The sequence below is a fragment of the Pseudorca crassidens genome, chromosome 3 (assembly GCF_039906515.1).
Source record: "Pseudorca crassidens isolate mPseCra1 chromosome 3, mPseCra1.hap1, whole genome shotgun sequence".
NCBI classification, from domain to species: domain Eukaryota; kingdom Metazoa; phylum Chordata; class Mammalia; order Artiodactyla; family Delphinidae; genus Pseudorca; species Pseudorca crassidens.
The window spans coordinates 127,488,475-127,506,972 of NC_090298.1; the positions used below are offsets into that span (position 1 = coordinate 127,488,475).

At 46.4% G+C, this 18,498-nt stretch overlaps 2 protein-coding genes across 3 annotated transcripts in view; one reads left to right on the forward strand and one right to left on the reverse strand.

Annotated features, from left to right (window-relative positions):
• Positions 1-18,498, forward strand: part of SLC36A1 (solute carrier family 36 member 1) — a 166,850-nt gene that overhangs the window by 60,792 nt on the left and 87,560 nt on the right. The gene's annotated exons all lie outside the window — the stretch shown is intronic.
• Positions 5,144-18,498, reverse strand: part of FAT2 (FAT atypical cadherin 2) — an 86,016-nt gene continuing 72,661 nt past the window's right edge. Inside the window, exons 21-24 of the mRNA XM_067732324.1 lie at positions 11,786-12,227; positions 9,203-9,356; positions 8,208-8,665; positions 5,144-7,148 (exon numbers count right to left, since the gene is read on the reverse strand). Of these exons, the coding sequence (XP_067588425.1) occupies positions 6,610-7,148; positions 8,208-8,665; positions 9,203-9,356; positions 11,786-12,227 (1,593 nt within the window). The 3' untranslated portion in view covers positions 5,144-6,609. The remainder of the gene's footprint in view (positions 7,149-8,207; positions 8,666-9,202; positions 9,357-11,785; positions 12,228-18,498) is intronic.

The following is an 18,498-nucleotide window of genomic DNA, read 5'->3' on the forward strand; positions in this document are numbered from 1 at the left end:
CTGTACCATTTTACGTTTCTGTCAGCAATGTGTGAATGATCCAGTTTCTTTGCATTCTTGCCAGCATTCGGTGATGTTATTTTTTATTTTGGCCATTTATCAGACCTTGTAAATGTTTTGTTAGATTTATACCTAAGTATTTAATTTTCTTTGGAGCAATTGTAAATGGTAATGTGTTTTTTATTTCAGTTTCCACATGTTCATTGGTAGTATATAGAAATGAAATTTATTTTTGAGTGTTAAACCTGTCTTATGACCTTTCTGCACTCACTTTGTAGTTCTGTGAGTGTTTGGTTAAAATTCTGGGGATTTTCTGTGTAGATAGCACATGTTGTCTACAAATAGAAGTAGTTGTACTTCTTTTATGATCTGTATACCTTTTTTTTTTTTTTTTTTTTGGTCTTATTGCACTGGCTAGAACTTTCAGTACTGTGTTAAAAAAGAGTGGTTCCAGTAACATCCTAGCCTTGTGCCTGATCTTACAGGGAAAGCCTTCAGTCTTTCACCTTTCAATATGATGCCAACTGTAAGATTTTTATAGAAGTTCCCCCTCTCTTCCTGTACTGAGAGATTTTTCTTGAAAGAATGGCTTAATTTTGTTGAATGCTTTTTCTGCATCAATTGCTATAATCTTAAATTTTTTCTGTTTTCACTGGTCAATATGGTAGATTAAATGGATTCATCTTTGAATATTGAACCAGCCTAGCTTACCTAGAATAAATCCCACTTGGTCATGGAATATTTATATTATATATATATTATCTATAATATATACATGGATTGTTTTTTGTTTTTTACTCACCCTGACATTTACTCTGACAAATGGAGGATCCAGACTGGTGCCTTTTTATAAATGAGCAAACCATATGCCGTAACTGCAATTCTTGGCCTACGTGTACTTTTGCCTCAAGCCAGGTTCCCAGCTGCTACCGTGTTACCTAAAGGCCACATATGTTTCCTTAGGACAGAGTTCCTCAGCCTTGATATTGTGTTCATTTTGGGCTGGATCGTTCTTTGCTGTGGGGACTGTCTTGTGCACTGTAGGGTGATTAGCAACATCCCTGGTCTACCCACTAGATGCCACTTGCACCCTGCCAGTTATGACAACCCAAAGTGTCTCCAGACATTGTCAAAGGTCCGTGTGTGTGTGTGTGTGTGTGTGTGTTGGGGCAGGGGTATGTTTGGAAATCACCACCCTCTCCATCAAGAACCACTGCCTTAATACACTTAGCCCCTAACTACCCCAAGCTGGGGGGATGTCTTTTTGTCTTGGCTGGGGAACAAAGGTGTGTGGTCATGGATACTCTGAAAAGATCTGCCTCTTTTTTTTTTTTTTTTTTTTAAGATCTGCCTCTTTAATAGCAGTGATAAAATATCTAACATCTCCTAAACATTTACTATGCCAACCGTGCCAAGCACTTTACCTATATTATTTTCTTGGGTGCTCAGATCCAGTGAGGGAAGGTGCTGGTAATAATCCCCACTTTTCAGACTGAGGCATAAAAGGTTAAATGACTTGCCCAAGATAACACATTTTCTATTATTATTATTATTATTATTATTGGCCACACCACACGGCATGCGGGATCTCAGTTCCCTGTCCAGGGATTGAACCCACGCTCCCTGCAGCGGAAGCGCGGCGTCCTAACCACTGAACCTCCAGGGAAGTCCCCAAGATCACACATTTTCTAAATGGTGGACTCAGGTCTGTCTGACTCCAGACCTCATGTTTTTGCTCGAAGGATTCACTTCCCTGCTACCTGATTCTGTCACTCCTCCCCTCACATCCCTGGGTGGACACAGTGTATCTCCAGGCCCTGCTCTGGGTACCTAGCTCCTCCCACATTCCGACCCCAGGATGCTTTCCCCGCCCTGTGCTCCACAGTCCCTCCACTCCCACCCATCAGAACCACCCAGCACTGCGGAAATACTGAAAACCTTCAGGCCTTCCTTTTGGGCTGTTTTCTTAGCCCAGCTGGCCCTTCTCCCTGTGCTCCATCTGAAGCTCAACTTTAAGACCCCGCTCCAGTGGCTGCTGCTCTCTAGAACCTTCCCTGGCCGCTTCTGTCAGAATTTATGGCTTCCTTCTTGGTGATGCTGTAACACTGCTTCTCTGGTTAACCTCCTCGCTACTGATGCTAGAGAGATGTGACGACTTGGCCACTTCCCCAGATCACGAGTTGATTGCGGTGTTGATGGGATCTGGATGAGTGCCAGTCTGTGGGGCTGATCGTGTATCTGGAATTGGCTGGTTACTAAATTCAGTGTCGTCTCCTTCAGGAGAGAATGGTGTCCCGGCCTGTGAGGAGTTGACATCACTCTATTAATTTTGAGTTTCCTATTGATCTAACCAAGCACTTTCCTTGGTTGGACCTTGTAGGTCTGTTGAGGAATCATGAGAAAATTCAGAAGGCTTGTCGTTCCCCAGCCCTGTCCTTGAGAATGATGCTGCTCTTCTTTCGGTGCCACAGCCTGTGCCTCTCCTCAAGGTGGAGCTGGCAAAGTCACCGAGAACTCCCAAAGCCTGTCCTCAGATGCTGCAGCGTGGGCTGTTGTTCTGCACCTGGGCCCGGTGTCTTCACAGGCAGGCGTTTCACCCATTCATGGTGTGGCACCAGGAGGATGGGGCAGCTGTTCTCTATGGGACCAGCATGGGCCCTGGGCAAGTCACTCCATATCTCAAAACTTTACATACTGTATCTTTTACCCCCTCTATCTTATAGAATCTCTATAATCTTCAGTCCACATGAGAGTGGTTTGGCTCTGTCTGCCCTTCTTCTACCCCCAGATATTCACTTTTTGCGGCTCTCCCCACAAGACCTGATGTGTGTCCCTCCAGAGCACTGCTCTGATTCCTGGAAGATGTATCTACCTTCTCCATAAGGCCTTGAGAAACTCCGTGTGATGGTGCGGCAGTGCAGGCTGTCCATCCGAAGAGCTGTCTCACAATTCCCTTGCCATTGGTCCTGGTGGATTACAGGTGCCCCTGGTGGATTACGGCTGCCCTTCCTCGTGCGACGTGGTTGTGAGTCCTCGCCGCCCCCCCAGCCCCGCCCCCTTCCTAGCTGCCCTCCTCTAGCAATGCCCAAGGTTACCGTGTCGCTCTTAAGGCCCAGCCTCAGAACTGGATGCAGGATTACAAGGGTGGTCTGGAGTTGAGCCCTGGGGTTGAGCAGACATTCCAGCTGTTAACACCACTTAGAATTATAGTGACGTTCTTGGCCTCTGAACTCAGTTGGATCCTTGGACTAGTTTCTGCTATTCTTCAGTCTTCTGATATCCTGTATTTATAATTGGTTTCACGAACCCAAATGTAAGGCATAGTTCTGGAGTCCGGCAGCCCTGGATTGAATCCTGACCCTGTCACTGATGAACTGGGTGACTTCACTTTGAGTCACTACTGTAAGTTACAAGCCACTTAATTTCTGGATGCCTCCTGTTCCTTCATCTGTAAAACAGAGATGACGGTACTTACGTTATGCGTTTTTGGTGAGGATTAAGTGAGATAAGACATGCCAAGTGCTTGCACAGCTCCTGTCATACAGCAAGTGCCAGTAGTGGTGGTGAGGATGATTATGGTGAGCTGTGTTTTCACCTGGGTCAGGTCAGGAGGCCTAGGTCTGGGTCTCTGCCTTTCTCTGACACTGTCACGCTGTGTCAGACTCAGGACGTTTGGAATCAGAACCCCAGTGCCTTGAGATGCGAGGATTTCCCTGAAAACCTTCTCTTCTGCGGCTCTGCTTCTTGGTCCCAGAGAGCCCTCTAGTGGCTGATCCGTGAAGGTGCAAGCTCAGGAGGACAAAGGGAAGGAGGGGACAGGTGGGGACAGAGGTGGGCTGGGTGGAGAGAGGCTCCCCATCCAGGAAAAGAGCATGTGGTATTTTAGGGAGATGCCAAGGCTGGTGTCAGACCTGAATGTGGTGTCACTGCTGTGAAGTTCTACCTGTGGAACTTCACACAAACCCCTTCTCCTCTGCAGGCCTCAGGGTGAGGAACATTGAGAACAAAGATGGACTAGATCCGTGTTTCCCAGAGATGATCTAGAGGGCCTTAGAGAGTCATTGTGAAAACCAGAATGTTTATGTATCTTCATGTGCACTACAAAAAATAGGAATTTTCAGATCTTTTCTTTTATGGATGTTATCCTTTTAAGGTGAATAAAAACATTTTTTAAAATCTAAGTGCAGTAAAAACAATTTAGTAAATAATAGTACAGGTGTTATTCTATCAGGAAAAAAATCATAAAAGTGTTAGGCAAAGCAACAGAAGTTTGGGCGACACTGGACTAGGTTATTTGTGATTTCCCGCACAGTTTGGATAAGTTAATCCTATTTGTATACTACCCAGTATTGTTCCCTAGCATGATGGTCACCAGTTATTGTTTATGCTGCTATAAGCTCTTTGAACTTATCCCTGAGAATAGGGATGTTATTTACTCTTCATTTTACTGAACAGTGAGAGGCCCGGTCATACCTGCCTGAGGCCACGTTAGTGTATGGCACAGCAGTTTGGAACCGAGCCCATTGGACCCCAGAGCCACGGTCTGCTGTGGTGCCTCCCATGGACGTGCCTTCTCTGCCCACCTGCACTGGGAGCCTGTCGGCAGGGACTGGACTGTCCAGTCTTGGTGTTGTACCCTCAAGGCCCGCACGGACCAGGTTGCCTGGTGACATTCACGTCCAGCTGGGCTTCGGGGCGAGCTGTGGAGCAGCGCCAAAGGCTAACTCTGGGCATCAGGAGGCTGGCCTTCCAAACCTGCGATATTGTCCCCTCTCCCTGACCAGTGTGATGTGTGGCCAAGGGTGCTGGCCGGGGTGGGGGGCGGTCAGCAGTCCTGAAGTCTTGTCCAGGGCCTTTCATTCACCTCTGCTTAGCAGACTTGTCCACTAACTATGCACAGTTGTATCAGAACTAGAGGACTTTTTTCCAAATAGTGTCCTGGGCCCTTCTCCCAGAGGTTCCGATTTTATATGTGTGGGCCTCAGAGATATGTATTTTAGCCATTTTGCAAGGTTTGAGAATCATGATGCTTAATGACCTCTGGGGCCCCTTCCAGCCCCCAAATTCCACGAACCTCAGCTTGGAAGGGCCTGTAGACCCTTGTGACCTTCCCCTGACCAAACAGCCTAAGTGACACGGAAAATAACAGTAAAAAAGATATTTTATTGTTAAAAAAAAAAACAACAACCACAAATGTCCAGTAAAACCAGGCATCCCGTCACTCACGCTCACAGTCGCCCGCACAGCCATGAACCATGCACACAAACACCCTGTCACCCACACAGCTCCCTCGTGCTGGAGGCAGCAGCCCTATGGGTAAGAGTGGCTATTGCTCTTCCTTTAGACTTTTGTCTCCAGAAGCAAGACACATGAAAAGGCAGTGGACCAGAGACAGGGGTTGGCAGGTGAGGGAGTGGCAAGGCCACCAGAAGTCTCTGGTCCCTACCACTCCGGGCTACATATGTTCTGCACATGTGTACATACGTACTGTACATAAGCACCCACATGTGCAGACACATGCCCACAATGACCCTCCATGCATAGGGTTGAGTCGCTGCAGGTAACACTTGGATTGGCAGGCCTCTGAAACAGAGGGGCAGGAAAGGATACTCCTGATGTCCGGCTCCCTGCTTCCACCCTTCCCTGCATAGGAGTTCCGACTTCCTTGTGTCTATGGAAGAAAAATCCCTTTGGGGCAACTCATCCAGACAGCAAGGTTGAAAAGTGCCTAAGAATTTTTTTAAAAATGAAGAATGATGTCCTTCTTGCCTTTGGCCCAAAGTGCTTGCGAAACTTGGGCTGACGAACCCAGAGTTCCATGAGGTCTGAATTCTTTAACAAAGACGGTTCAGGGGCTGCACAGATCCTGGCAGGCCCTGGCTAGTAGAAAGTCAGGCTTTAAGTCAGACTTAAAGAGGAGGCTCAAGGTGCTTGGAATTAGATTAGAGGAGTGGGACCTCCAGGAACCTGAGGCCAAGTGATGCTCCTTGGGAACCCTTGTTGCCATAGTTCACTGTCTTATGCCTGATGCCTGGCTCGGTGCCTGACATGGAGCAGACTCTGCAGCGAGGCAGGCAGGGCGTACAAGTGACATGTGGTAGCTGCTCCCCTGCTGCTCACCTCTCAGCCCCTAGGAGGACACCCTGTTGCCCTGCAGGGTCGGTGACCTTGGACCTTGTCTCTCAGCAGCTGTGGTGCTTGCCTGTGAGGCATGATCCCACCTCGGCCTGCAGAGTGTGCAGCAACGGGCAGGTCTAAGAATGTGCCCGACAGGCCCGTTCAGGCCCTGACTCCCTAGGAATTGTCAGGGAGACGCACACTGCCTTTTACCCATCCCAGGAGTCAGATTTTCCTGGGTGTCCAGGGTAACGGCTCTGTGCACACCCTTTCTGCCGGGGGCCCTAGTGCTGTTTCTGGAGCTCTACCCTCAGCTTCCCTCCATCCTCAGGGACTAGCTGGGGGTCTGGAAGAGCACATTTCAAGATGTGGCAACCCGGACTGGGTATGGGGGCTTCCCTCCCAGTTTCCCAGCCATGCTCAACTCGCTCCCCGCCAGACAGGGGAAGGCGCCAAGTCCTCGGCCTCCCCCTTGCCTCCGTCTGAGGGCAGCTAGAACATGACCTCCTCACAGCTCCCATAATCACTCTCCACCATGTCAGAGCCCTCATAGTTGGGGGGGGCCTGGGGCTGGCCCCGGCCCGTGGGACGACCGCCCCCTACCTCGCAGTCGGCGTAAGAGGGCCCGGCCCGGCTGAGGCGCATGCTCACCCCCTTGTAGCCCCCTTCTGCCAGGCAGGGCCCTGGCCCTCCCCCTCCCTGCTGGAACTGCGAGTGGTAGTAGCTGATAGCTGTGTACTCGTTGAGACAGGGGGCCAGCAGGTGCTCCCGGGGACTGGGGGGCCGTCGGGGGATCAGATCTTCCAGGTTCTGGTTGCTGTAACGGGGTGGAAGGGGTGCTCGCTTGTTTTCCATCTCCAGTGGGAAGGGGAAGCCCCCGTAGAGGGCAGTGGGGTCCGGCATCACAGCTGGGTTCCGGTGGCAGCGAGGCGATGGCAGCAGAGGGCCAGGGGTCCCTTCGGAGCGGGGGTATTCCCAGCGTTCCTTCCTGGAGTAAGTTGGGGGCCAGACTGTGGCTCCACCTGGGTACACTGAAAGGGAACAGCAAGACAGGGTGAGCTCTGAGTTTCCCTGGTGAAAGCTCCGACTGGCCTTAGAGCTGCTCTACATGACTTAGCATGTGGTACAGATGGGCCGAGGAGTCGGTGGGTGTGTGGCCCGTCTGTGTGTTGTCTCTGGCGGCTTAGATTAATATCTAGAATCCAATGGGGTCAAGTTCAAAGCCAGAGGTTTAACTCAAAGCCAGCCCATCTTGTAAATTTGTGCCACTGATCCAAGGGTCAGTGGATAAGGGAAGAATCTGAATGGCTCCATGCATCCCACCCCCATTCCTGGAGACAGCAGCTCTATCCCAAGTCCTACTGGTGAGTTTTGTCTCCTTAATTGAAGGAAACAAACACATATTTTGGACTAGGAGGTGTGATGGCATCTGTCACAGAGGGTGATTAAATGAGATGTGACTTCGAAGGTTGGAGACCAGGCCTCCTTGGTCCTACCTCTGTCCCTGCTACTGAATAGTTGGGTAAGTTAGAATAAGTCACTGCGGCTTTATGGGTCCCAGTTATGGGACCCAATTTGCAGAAAGAGCAAATACTTGTTTTAACTATTACTGAATAAGCCAGAAAATATAAAGTGCTTTACAAATTCACCTCCTTTTGAGCCAAAGATGAGAGGGGGTGAAGGTCCCTCCTCTGGGTCAGCCAGGTCTGGCCCAAGGCTACTGTACCTCTAGACTGGGCAGCCAGAAGCTTGGACAACTGCCTCTCTTTCCCTTTCCAGAAAAGCATAAATATACAGAAGCCCCCTTTTCACTTCAGGGATCCTACCCACCCCATCCAGGGTCTACAGGTTTCTGCCATGGACATCAATCCTGTGGAATGTCTTGGAATTTAGAGGAGTAGATCATGGTACCGCGGAATGAGGCACAGACTCTGAGTCCAGAGACCCGGGACCTGGTGCAGCCCACTAGTGCACCGTGACCTTGACCACGTCCCTTCATGGACTGGATGGTGGCTCAGATAATGGAGTGTTTCAGTCTATTACCCTGTTCCATCAATCCCAGAAGCTAAAGGCCTGTGGGCTGTACTGACCCATCTCCTCGCCTGACCAGGTCCTCTTAATGATGGCCTCATTTTCAGAGTGGGAAGAGACCACCACCGGCGGGAGTCTGGGAGGCACGCTGCAGACCACTGGCCGTTGCTTAGAGCTGGGTCCAAAAGTGACGAGTTCATTTGGACCTGAGGTCTTGCTGGGCTCCACTTGGTTCAGGTTGTTGCAGGCGCTTGTGCTCAGGGGGTTGAGCTCAATGGCAGGTGTGGCTTGGGTGTCAACACCAACACTCCTGGCCAGGAGGTCTGGGTCCTCCATGGCCACGGGCTTGTGGGACTTGCAACGGCGGCAGTAGAAGAGAAGCCCAGTAGAGATTATGACAATGACCAGTAGGACCACTATGATGATCAGAATCTCCTGCTGTCCCCAGTCCCCCCTTTTGATCTCAGGGGTGACAAGACAGTGTCCTTCTGAGCAGCCCCTTGATTCCATTTCACACCTGCGGACACAGAGAAGTAGTCAGGGGACTGAGTCACTATACTGCCCTTGCCACGTCCCCTCTTAAAAGATGTATGGGATCAAAACCCCTGCACTCAAGCCTGCCTCTCCAATTTCCCACCAAAAAAAAAAAAAAAGTAATTTACCCCCAGGCCGCTTTCTGGAAAGTCACGGTCCAGAGCAAGAGAATAAGAACTTTTGCTACTTTCAGACTTCAGCAAAGATCAGAACTGCCTGAAAATCTGGTAGAAAGTGCAGATTCCTTGGTCCCAGCTTAGTGAGTCCAATTCAGTAGGTTCAGAATAGGGCTTGGGAAATCTGTCTTTTTAACGAGCACCACCCCTCCCAGAGTGTTCTGATGCAGGTGGTGGGAGAGAGAAGGCTTGACACGTGGAAAAGGCCAAGAAGCCAGGTAACCAGAGCACTCAGCCCCTGGCTGCCCATTGGCCTCTCTAGGGGTCAGAGTGCAGAGGTCATCCCCCAGTGGTGCCACACTCAGGGAGAGGAACCAGTGGCAGGGGACCTCTCCTGTGCTTACCTGTCTCCCATGTAGGGGTGAGGGCAGATACAGGGGGCTCCTTTGGGGGAAGAGATGCAAGTTCCACCTTCCAGGCAGGGCATCGAAGTGCAGTTCTCCTTCCTTTGTTCACAGTGCCTCCCGGAGAACTGTGAGGGGCACGTGCAGACATAGCCTGGGGAGAAGGGCAGGGCCATGAGAGAGCACTCTGGTCCAGTGGCCCCAGGGGACAGGTTCTCGTGTGTTCGCAGATCCCAGTGTTCACACTTAGTTATTGAGTGCCTCTCTTTGCCACATGCACTGTGGTAGGCACTGGTGCCCTGCTGGACAAGATGGTTGGATCCCTGCCCTCAAACAACTTACAGACTACAGAGAATAGGCATCTAAAGGATAATAATGAGTATCGTCATCCTAGACAACACTATTTATTGTAATCGTTGTTCTAAGAATCTTCATGTATTAGCTCGTTTGATCCTCCCGACAGCCCTGAGATTGGTTACTGTTATTGTCCTCATCAGGGACAGGTACAAGTTGATGGCAGGTCAGGGAATGAGGCTCGGGGAATGCATGCCATTTGCTCAGGGTCACACAGCAAGCAAATGGCAATTTGGGGGTTCAAACTGAGATAGTTATAGATAATATCAGTATATTAGTAATTATCATAAAAATTAGTTTTATTGAAGGGAAGCATTGTGGAAAGGAGTTAGCCTAAACTAGGCACCAGGGGAGGTTTCCTGGAGGAGGTGATATTTTAGTTGAGACCTGAAGGTTGAGTAAAAATTAGCCAGGCAAAAAGATAAAGGGGCAAAGAGGAAGATGTTTCAGGCAGAGGAGAACGTGTGCAAAGGTTTGGAGGAGAGGGTGTGGCATGTCACCAGGGTGGACCAGCAGGTGGGAGGGGCCAGGGCATAGGACCCACAGGCAGGAATTAGGAATTGGGACTCCATCTGAACGGCATCTGAACGGCAAGGGGAAGCCACTGCAAGATTCTAAGCAGGAAAGCGATGTGCTCATATCTACATTGTTTAAAGATCTCTCTGGTGCCCTGCTGGAAGATGCTAGTGGAGGGAGAGAAGCAGGAGAGCAGGGAGGTGGCTGGTGCAGAAGAAAAGAAGAGAGGTGATGGGGACTGGGGTCAGACCAATGGCGGTGGGGATGCAGAAGTGATGGACTCCTTGGGTATCTTAGGTAGAAATGACAGTATTATTTGTCAGGCAAAGATTAGAAAATGGGAGAATGCCAAGTGTTGACAGAGATGTAGGGGCCTAGGAATCTCACGCACTTGCTGGTGGAAGTACAGACTGCTGCGGCCATGCTGGACAGCAGTCTGACCCGATTTAGTCAAAGTAACTATTTGCATACTCTGAGTATGTGAATTCCGTCTCTGGGTGGTGCGTATGTATGTGTGTATGTGTGAAAAGTTCTCACATAGGTTTGTAACATGATGTGGGAGGATGTTCAGTGCAGCATTGTTGATGGAGGTGGGATGTCCATTGCTGGGAGAGTCCAGAGGGGAAAGGTGAGCGCGTGCACGCCTTGGAGTATTGAGCCTCAATTAAAAGCAATGAATAAGAATTACTCGTGGCAGCGTGGATGGAAAACTGTAAAACATGATATACCAGTTATATAAGTTAGAAATTCAAGCATGTGAAAAACAGTTCTTACATTTTGAAAGAACTCATTTTAAAACTTTAAATGTTTGCCTATGGGTTTGAGGAAGGGAGAAGGCAGTGGAGTATAAAGGGCAATAAGAAAGAGAAACTGGGCTTCCCTGGTGGCGCAGTGGTTAAGAGTCCGCCTGCCAATGCAGAGGACATGGGTTAGAATCCTGGTCCCAGAGGATCCCGCATGCCGCGGAGCAACTAAACCCATTCGCCACAATTACTGGAGCCTGCGTTCTAGAGCCCATGAGCCACAACTACTGAGACCTGCACGCCTAGACCCTCTGCTCCGCAACAGGAGAAGCCACCGCAATGAGAAGCCCGCGCACTGCAACGAGGAGTAGCCCCCGTTTGTCACAACTAGAGAAAGCCCGCACACAGCAACGAAGACCCAACGCAGCCAAAAATAAATTTTAAAAAAAAGAGAGGGAGAGAGAAACTTAGCACGCACCAATGATGACACTGAGATGTGTGATGACTACAGCCTTCTACATCAGAGGTCCCCATTCGTACCCTTCCCCCATCCAAAAAAAAAGGAGAAAGAAAGATAGTTCTTGTTGAGGGTGAAAGAAGACTACTGGCCTCCCCTGGTGTAAACCTAGCAGATCCCTACTCGTTACTCACCAGACAGTAAGGGGAAGAGGCGGCTATTTCCCCTGAGATCTACACCCTGAGCACGCCTCTCGCTTAGCAGCCCTGTGACCTTGGGTGCGTTCCTTTACCTCTCTGGGTATCCCTTACGTAGCCCAGTGGTTTCCTGAGCAGTAAAATGGAGCTTTAATGGCTCTCTTCTCCGCCCCCCACCCCCGCTCCCTCCCACATAGGACTGTGGTGGAGGAATCGGCTTGGTAAACTCTATGGTGATACACGATTGCTAGTTCAACCTGGCAGGGTCCTCTGCAGAGCCTCCTGGGATAAGCCTCAGGGTCAGCCCTAGCCTTACCTGCCCCGTGGGTCTGTGAGCACTTTCCACCGTTGAGACACGGGTTCTGGCTGCACTGGTCACTGTGGAGGCAACACTGGGTGAGGGCCCGCCTCTCCAGCATGCCAGCCACCTTCTTGCCATGGGCCAGCAGCTCCAGCGCCTCTCCGTTGATCATGACAGCATCCAGGCAGCCTTCGAAGCCCTGGGAGACATTTGGGAAAGAATGCAAGAGGACGAGGCCACCCAGAAAGAGGTCCCTTTCAGGCCTCAGACTCCAGCAGTTCTCTGGGAGCGCAAGGGAGGCGTTGGCTGCACTGTCAACCGACAGGTGAACGGAAGTATCTGTCTCCTCCACCAGAACAGAGTGCCACTCTTGGTCATTCACACGAGACTGGGAAGAAAGGTTTCTGTAGAAGCCACCTGGGCAATGGTATTCCAGCTGGAGCACTCCATCGACCAGCTGTAAAGAAAATCCAAATGGCCATCAGCAAAGCCAAGAAGTACTTAAAAAATGCCTGCTCAGAAGCTGCCAGTGCAAAGAATGTTAGTTTATTTTCACAGATAGGAGGGGTAGTGTTTGGTGATTTTCAAGGCTGTTTTAGACATTGTATTTGTAGAGTATAGAAACCCTCAAAGTGCTCTTCTGTGGTCTCATTTGGCCCTCGCCGCTCTCCATGGGATGGCCTGGGCGGGGATGATATCTCCATTTCAGAGATGAGGAAACTGAGGCCCAGAGATGCCTTGCTGATCAAGACCCTGTCTTTTGGATTCTTCTTCACAGCCCTCTCCAATATTCTATACTCCTCAGCCTTCAGGGATACCAAAAACCTCCCTCTCACCCCCACTCCCTTACTCAACAGTTCAACAGTTCTTGAAGTGGGTCTCTAAGACGATTTCAGGGCATCTACAAGGTGAAACTATTTTCATAGTAATCCAAGACATTATTTGCCTCTTCTACTCTGATTCTGTTACAAATATACAGTGGTGATCTCTAGACATGCGCTATCACAACAGATAAAGGCAGAAGTAGGTACGAGCCAGCTAGCTTCTATTAAGCCAGATGTAAGAGAAATTTGCAAAAATGTAAAACAATACCACTCTTTTTTTAATTATGGAAAATGGAACAATTATTCTTAAAAATATGGTATTTATGTTAACATGTAATAGGTTTCTTGTTATTTTAAAACTTCTCAGTTTTAATTTCTAATAATGAAAATGCCAATAGCTGTTACCCACATAAACAAAACTTCCCTATGATCCTTGATTATTTTTAAGAGTATAAAAAGTCCCAAAATCAAAAAGTCTGAGAATCACTGGGTTAGAACATTTTAGTTCCCTTCACCCTTGAGAAGTGGGACTACTTGTGGCCAAATAGTTTTCCTGTCACTCTGGGTTAGGTAGCGCTTTCTCTGGGTGAAATGTGAAGATCTAACCCAGTGTTTTCCAGAAGTTGGACATTTGTACACCATCTTCCTGATTTTTGCTCTGGTTGAATTCTACCTATACCTTTATTTCCTTAAAAAGAAAACAGTATTATTACAGTAAATAGAAAACCAATATAACCTGCCATTAAGAAAAGACAATGACAAATATAAGTACAACTTATACAAAACATTGTCATTAAATCACTCCTTTCACTTACCTAGGACCACAGATCTGTTGATCCCTCCATCTTTTCACTGTCTCTCCCCTCTGTAATGTCCTCATTCCTCTCCTTACCAATCTTAAATTCCATAGCCAAACTCCTGTCCCTCTTTTACTTGGTAGAACTCACTTGGCTAATACACAAATCCGGTGAAATCCAACTCTCCCTCTATATATAAGTATCATGGAGCTGAACATGGCTGGAGAAAAACACACAGCTTTTGCTTATTGGTCTCCCTTTAATTTCATGACCATGAGTCTCAAATGAGCCCTTCATGCTACCCAACAATCGTACTATCTTGCTTAGTTCCCTCACTCTCTCAGATGACTATTTTCACAACTTCTCTCTCCTCAGACCCTTAATGTCTCTCTCCCCATCCTCGCTCTCAGCAATCAGATGGAAACTTCCAGGCACTCTCACCATCGTATCTGTCCACGTTGTCCAAAGCCAATCTCTCCATTCATGCACTAGATCCCACCCCACCCCCCTTACCTCCTGAAGGACAAGATGCCACTGACTTTCCTTTCTCCTTCCTACATCTTTGTTCACTCTCTACTGGATCATCCCAGTCATCATACAAACGTGCTGTCATTGTTCTAATCTTTAAAAAACAAAGTTTTCTTGAATGCACTTTTCCTGCCAGATAGCACTTTCTTTCTTTGCTTTCCCTTTGCAGCAAAATTCTACCCCCACCCACCATGACACTGAAACCACTGGTGTCAGGGCACTCAGCATCCTTTGTGTTGCCAAATTCAATGATTGATATCACTTCCCATCTTACTTGACCTCTCAGCAGCATATTATGCAGCTGATCACTGCTTCCTTCTTGATACACATCCCTCATTTGGCTTCCCAGATACAATACTCTCTTGGTTTTTCTCCAACATCATTGGTTGTATCTTTTCATTCTCCTTTATTGGATCCTCCTCTTCCCCAACCTCTCAGTGTTGGAGTATCTCAGGGATAAATCCTTAGTCTACTCTCTTTTCACTCTACACTCTTTGGTGATCTCCCCAGTCTCATGGCTTTGAATACTATGTATATGTGGAAGAATCCCAGATCTTCATCTCCACCCAGACCTTTCTCACTAGATTTTGTTTGTCCAGCTCCACTAGTAGGTCTAACAGTCATCTCAAGCTCATATGTCCAAAACGGAACTTCTGGTCATCCTCCTTCCCCAACCTACTCCACCTGTATCCTTGCCCGCGTCTGTTGGCAGCAACTCCATTCCTTCAGGTTGCTCAGGTCAACATCTTACTCCTTGCTTTCTCTCGCAGCCCTTATTCAGTTCATCAGGAAGTCCTGTTGACCTTACCTTCAAAATCTCTTCAGAATCTGAACTCTTTTTCCCAGTTCCACTGTCATTCCCCTGATCTAAACTGCCATCAGCTCTCACCAGAATTACTGCCTTTTGGCTGGGTCTTTCCACTTCCATCTTTGTTCCTCTAAAATCTATTCTCAACACAGTAGCCACAAGGACCATTTTTGCATATGTCACATCATGTTAATTCTCTGCTCAAAACCTTCTAATGCCCCCCACTTTGCTCAGAATAAAACTCAAAGTCCTTAAATAGCCTATGAGACCTTTATAGATATGACCCCATCCTATTACATCTCTGACCTCAACTCCTGCTACTACTGTCCCCTTGCTCACTTCACTCAAGCCATATTGACATCTGAGCTGTTCCTTAAACATGCCAAGCAATCTCCTGCCAATGACTATACCCTCTACCTAGAATGCTGTTCCCCCAGAAGTCTACATGGCTAACTACCTCACCCCCTTCAAATTATTGTTCAATTATCACCTCAATGAAGCCTTCCCTAACCACCTTATTTAAAATTGCTACTTCCCACAAAAGGGCAGAATGCAAGCATCATCTCCTCCACTCTGGCTTGGTAGACAACATAGCAGTTAGAGGCTCATCTTCATTGAGGGAGAAAAGCAGAATGTACAGAATGTACCAGGCACCTTCAAGATGGTGGAAGAGTAAGATGTGGAGACCACCTTCCTCCCCACAAATACATTAAAACTACATCTACATGTGGAGCAACTCCTACAGAACACCTACTGAACACTGGCCGAAGACCTCAGACTTCCCAAAAGCTTTGCTTTTGCCTTTGTCCTAGGGTTCTGTCTGTCTGGGTTTTTTTGTTTGTTTTGTTTTTTATAGTATAGCTTTTAGGGCTTGTTATCATTGGTGGATTTGTTTTTTGGTTGGTTGCTCTCTTTCTTTCTTTACTTTTAAAGTTTTTTATTTTTAATATTTTTTTTAATTTTAATAACTTTATTTTATTACTTTTTCTTTCTTTCTTTTGAATATAGAAGCATTTAGGAGAATCCAGCTATATTTTATTAAGCCAGACATGAAAGAGATTTGCAAAGATGTAAAACAATGCCATTATCAGTAATTTTTAAAATACTGCTTTTCAAAAATTATGTTATTTATGTGAACATGAATTGGGCTTATTACTCATTTCTAAATGGATTAATAACAGCTATTTTAAATGTTTCATGGTTTTAATTTCTAACAGGGTAAACATCACTAGATATAACTCACATTAACAAAAGCTCTTTGGGCTTCTTTCTTTTTTTGGATTCTTTCTTTTTCCTCCCTTTTCTTCTGAGCCATATGGCTGACAGAGTCTTGGTGCTCTGGCCGGGTGTCAGGCCTGAGCCTCTGAGATGGGAGAGCTGAGTTCAGGACATTGGTCCACCAGAGACCTCCCAGCCCCACATAATATCAAACGGCAAAAGCTCTCCCATACATCTCCATCTCAACACTAAGACCCAGCTGCACTCAACGACAAGCAATCTACAGTGCTGGACGCCCTATGTCAAACAACTAGCAAGACAGGAACACAACCCCACCCATTAGCAGAGAGGCAGCCTAAAAATCATAATAAGGTCACAGACACCCAAAAAAACACCACTGGACGTGGTCCTACCCACCAGAAGGACAAGATCCAGTCTCATCCACCAGAACACAGGTGCCAGTCCCCTCCACCAGGAAGCCTACACAACCCACTGAACCAACCTTAACCACAGGGAGAAGATACCAAAAACAACGGGAACTATGAACCTGCAGCCTGAGAAAAGGAGACACCAAACACAGTATTTAAGCAAAATGAGAAGACAGAGAAATACACAGCAGATGAAGAAGCAAGGTAAAAACCCACTGGACCAAACAAATGAAGAGGAAATACACAGTCTACCAGAAAAAGAATTTAGAGTAATGATAGTAAAGATGATCCAAAATCTTGAAAATAGAATGGAGAAAATACAAGACACGTTTAACAAGGACCTAGAAGAGCTAAAGAGAAAAAACAATGATGAACAAGACAATACATGAAATTAAAAGTTCTCTAGAAGGAATCAATAGCAGAATAACTGAGGCAGAAGAACGGATAAGTGACCTGGAAGATAAAATAGGGGAAATAACTACCACAGAGCAGAATAAAGAAAAAAGAATGAAAAGAATTGAGGACAGTCTCAGAGACCTCTGGGACAACATTAAATGCACCAACATTAGAATTATAGGGGTCCCAGAAGAAGAAGAAAAAAAAAAGGGACTGAGAAAATATTTGAAGAGATTATAGTTGAAAACTTCCCTCATATGGGAAAGGAAATAGTCAATCAAGTCGAGGAAGTGCAGAGAGTCTCATACAGGATAAATCCAAGGAGAAACACACCAAGACACATATTAATCAAACTATCCAAAATTAAATACAAAGAAAAGATATTAAAAGCAGCAAGGGAAAAACAACAAATAACATACAAGGGGATCCCCAGAAGGTTAACAGCTGATCTTTCATCAGAAACTCTGCAAGCCAGAAGGGAGTGGCAGGACATATTTAAAGTGATGAAAGGGAAAACCTACAACCAAGATTACTCTACCCAGCAAGGATCTCATTCAGATTTGAGAAATTAAAACCTTTACAGACAAGCAAAAGTTAAGAGAATTCAGCACCACCAAACCAGCTTTACAACAAATGATAAAGGAACTTCTTTAGGAAGGAAACCCAAGAGAAGGAAAAGATCTACAATAATAAACCCAAAACAATTAAGAAAATGGGAATAGGAACATACATATCGATAACTACCTTAAATGTGAATGGATTAAATGCTCCAACCAAAAGACATAGACTACCTGAATGCATACAAAACCAAGATCCATATATATGCTGTCTACAAGAGACCCACTTCAGACCTAGGGACACATACAGACTGAAAGTGAGGGGATGGAAAAAGATACACCATGCAAATGGAAATCAAAAGAAAGCTGGAGTAGCAATTCTCATATCAGACAAAATAGGCTTTAAAATAAAGACTATTATAAGAGACAAAGAAGGACACTACATAATGATCAAGGGATCAATCCAAGAAAGATATAACAATTGTAAATATTTATGTACCCAACATAGGAGCACCTCAATACATAAGGCAAATGCTAACAGCCATAAAAGGGGAAATCAACAGTAACACAATCATAGTAGGGGACTTTAACACCCCACTTTCACCAATGGACAGATTATCCAAAATGAAAATAAATAAGGAAATACAAGCTTTAAATGATACATTAAACAAGAAGGACTTAATTGATATTTATAGGACATTCCATCCAAAAACAGCAGAATACACTTTCTTCTCAAGTGCTCATGGAACATTCTCCAGGATAGATCATATCTTGGGTCACAAATCAAGCCTTGGTAAATTTAAGAAAATTGAAATCGTATCAAGTATTTTTTCTGACCACAACGCTATGAGACTAGATATCAATTACAGGAAAAAATCTGCAAAAAATATAAACACATGGAGGCTAAACAATACACTATTAAATAAGCAAGAGATCACCGATGAAATCAAAGAGGAAATCAAAAAATACCTAGAAACAAATGACAATGAAAACACAGTGACCCAAAACCTGTGCGATGCAGCAAAAGCAGTTCTAAGAGGGAAATATATAGCAATAAAATCCTACCTCAAGAAACAAGAAACATCTCAAATAAACAACCTAACCTTACACCTAAAGAAATTAGAGAAAGAAGAGCAAAAAAACCCCCAAAGTTAGCAGAAGGAAAGAAATCA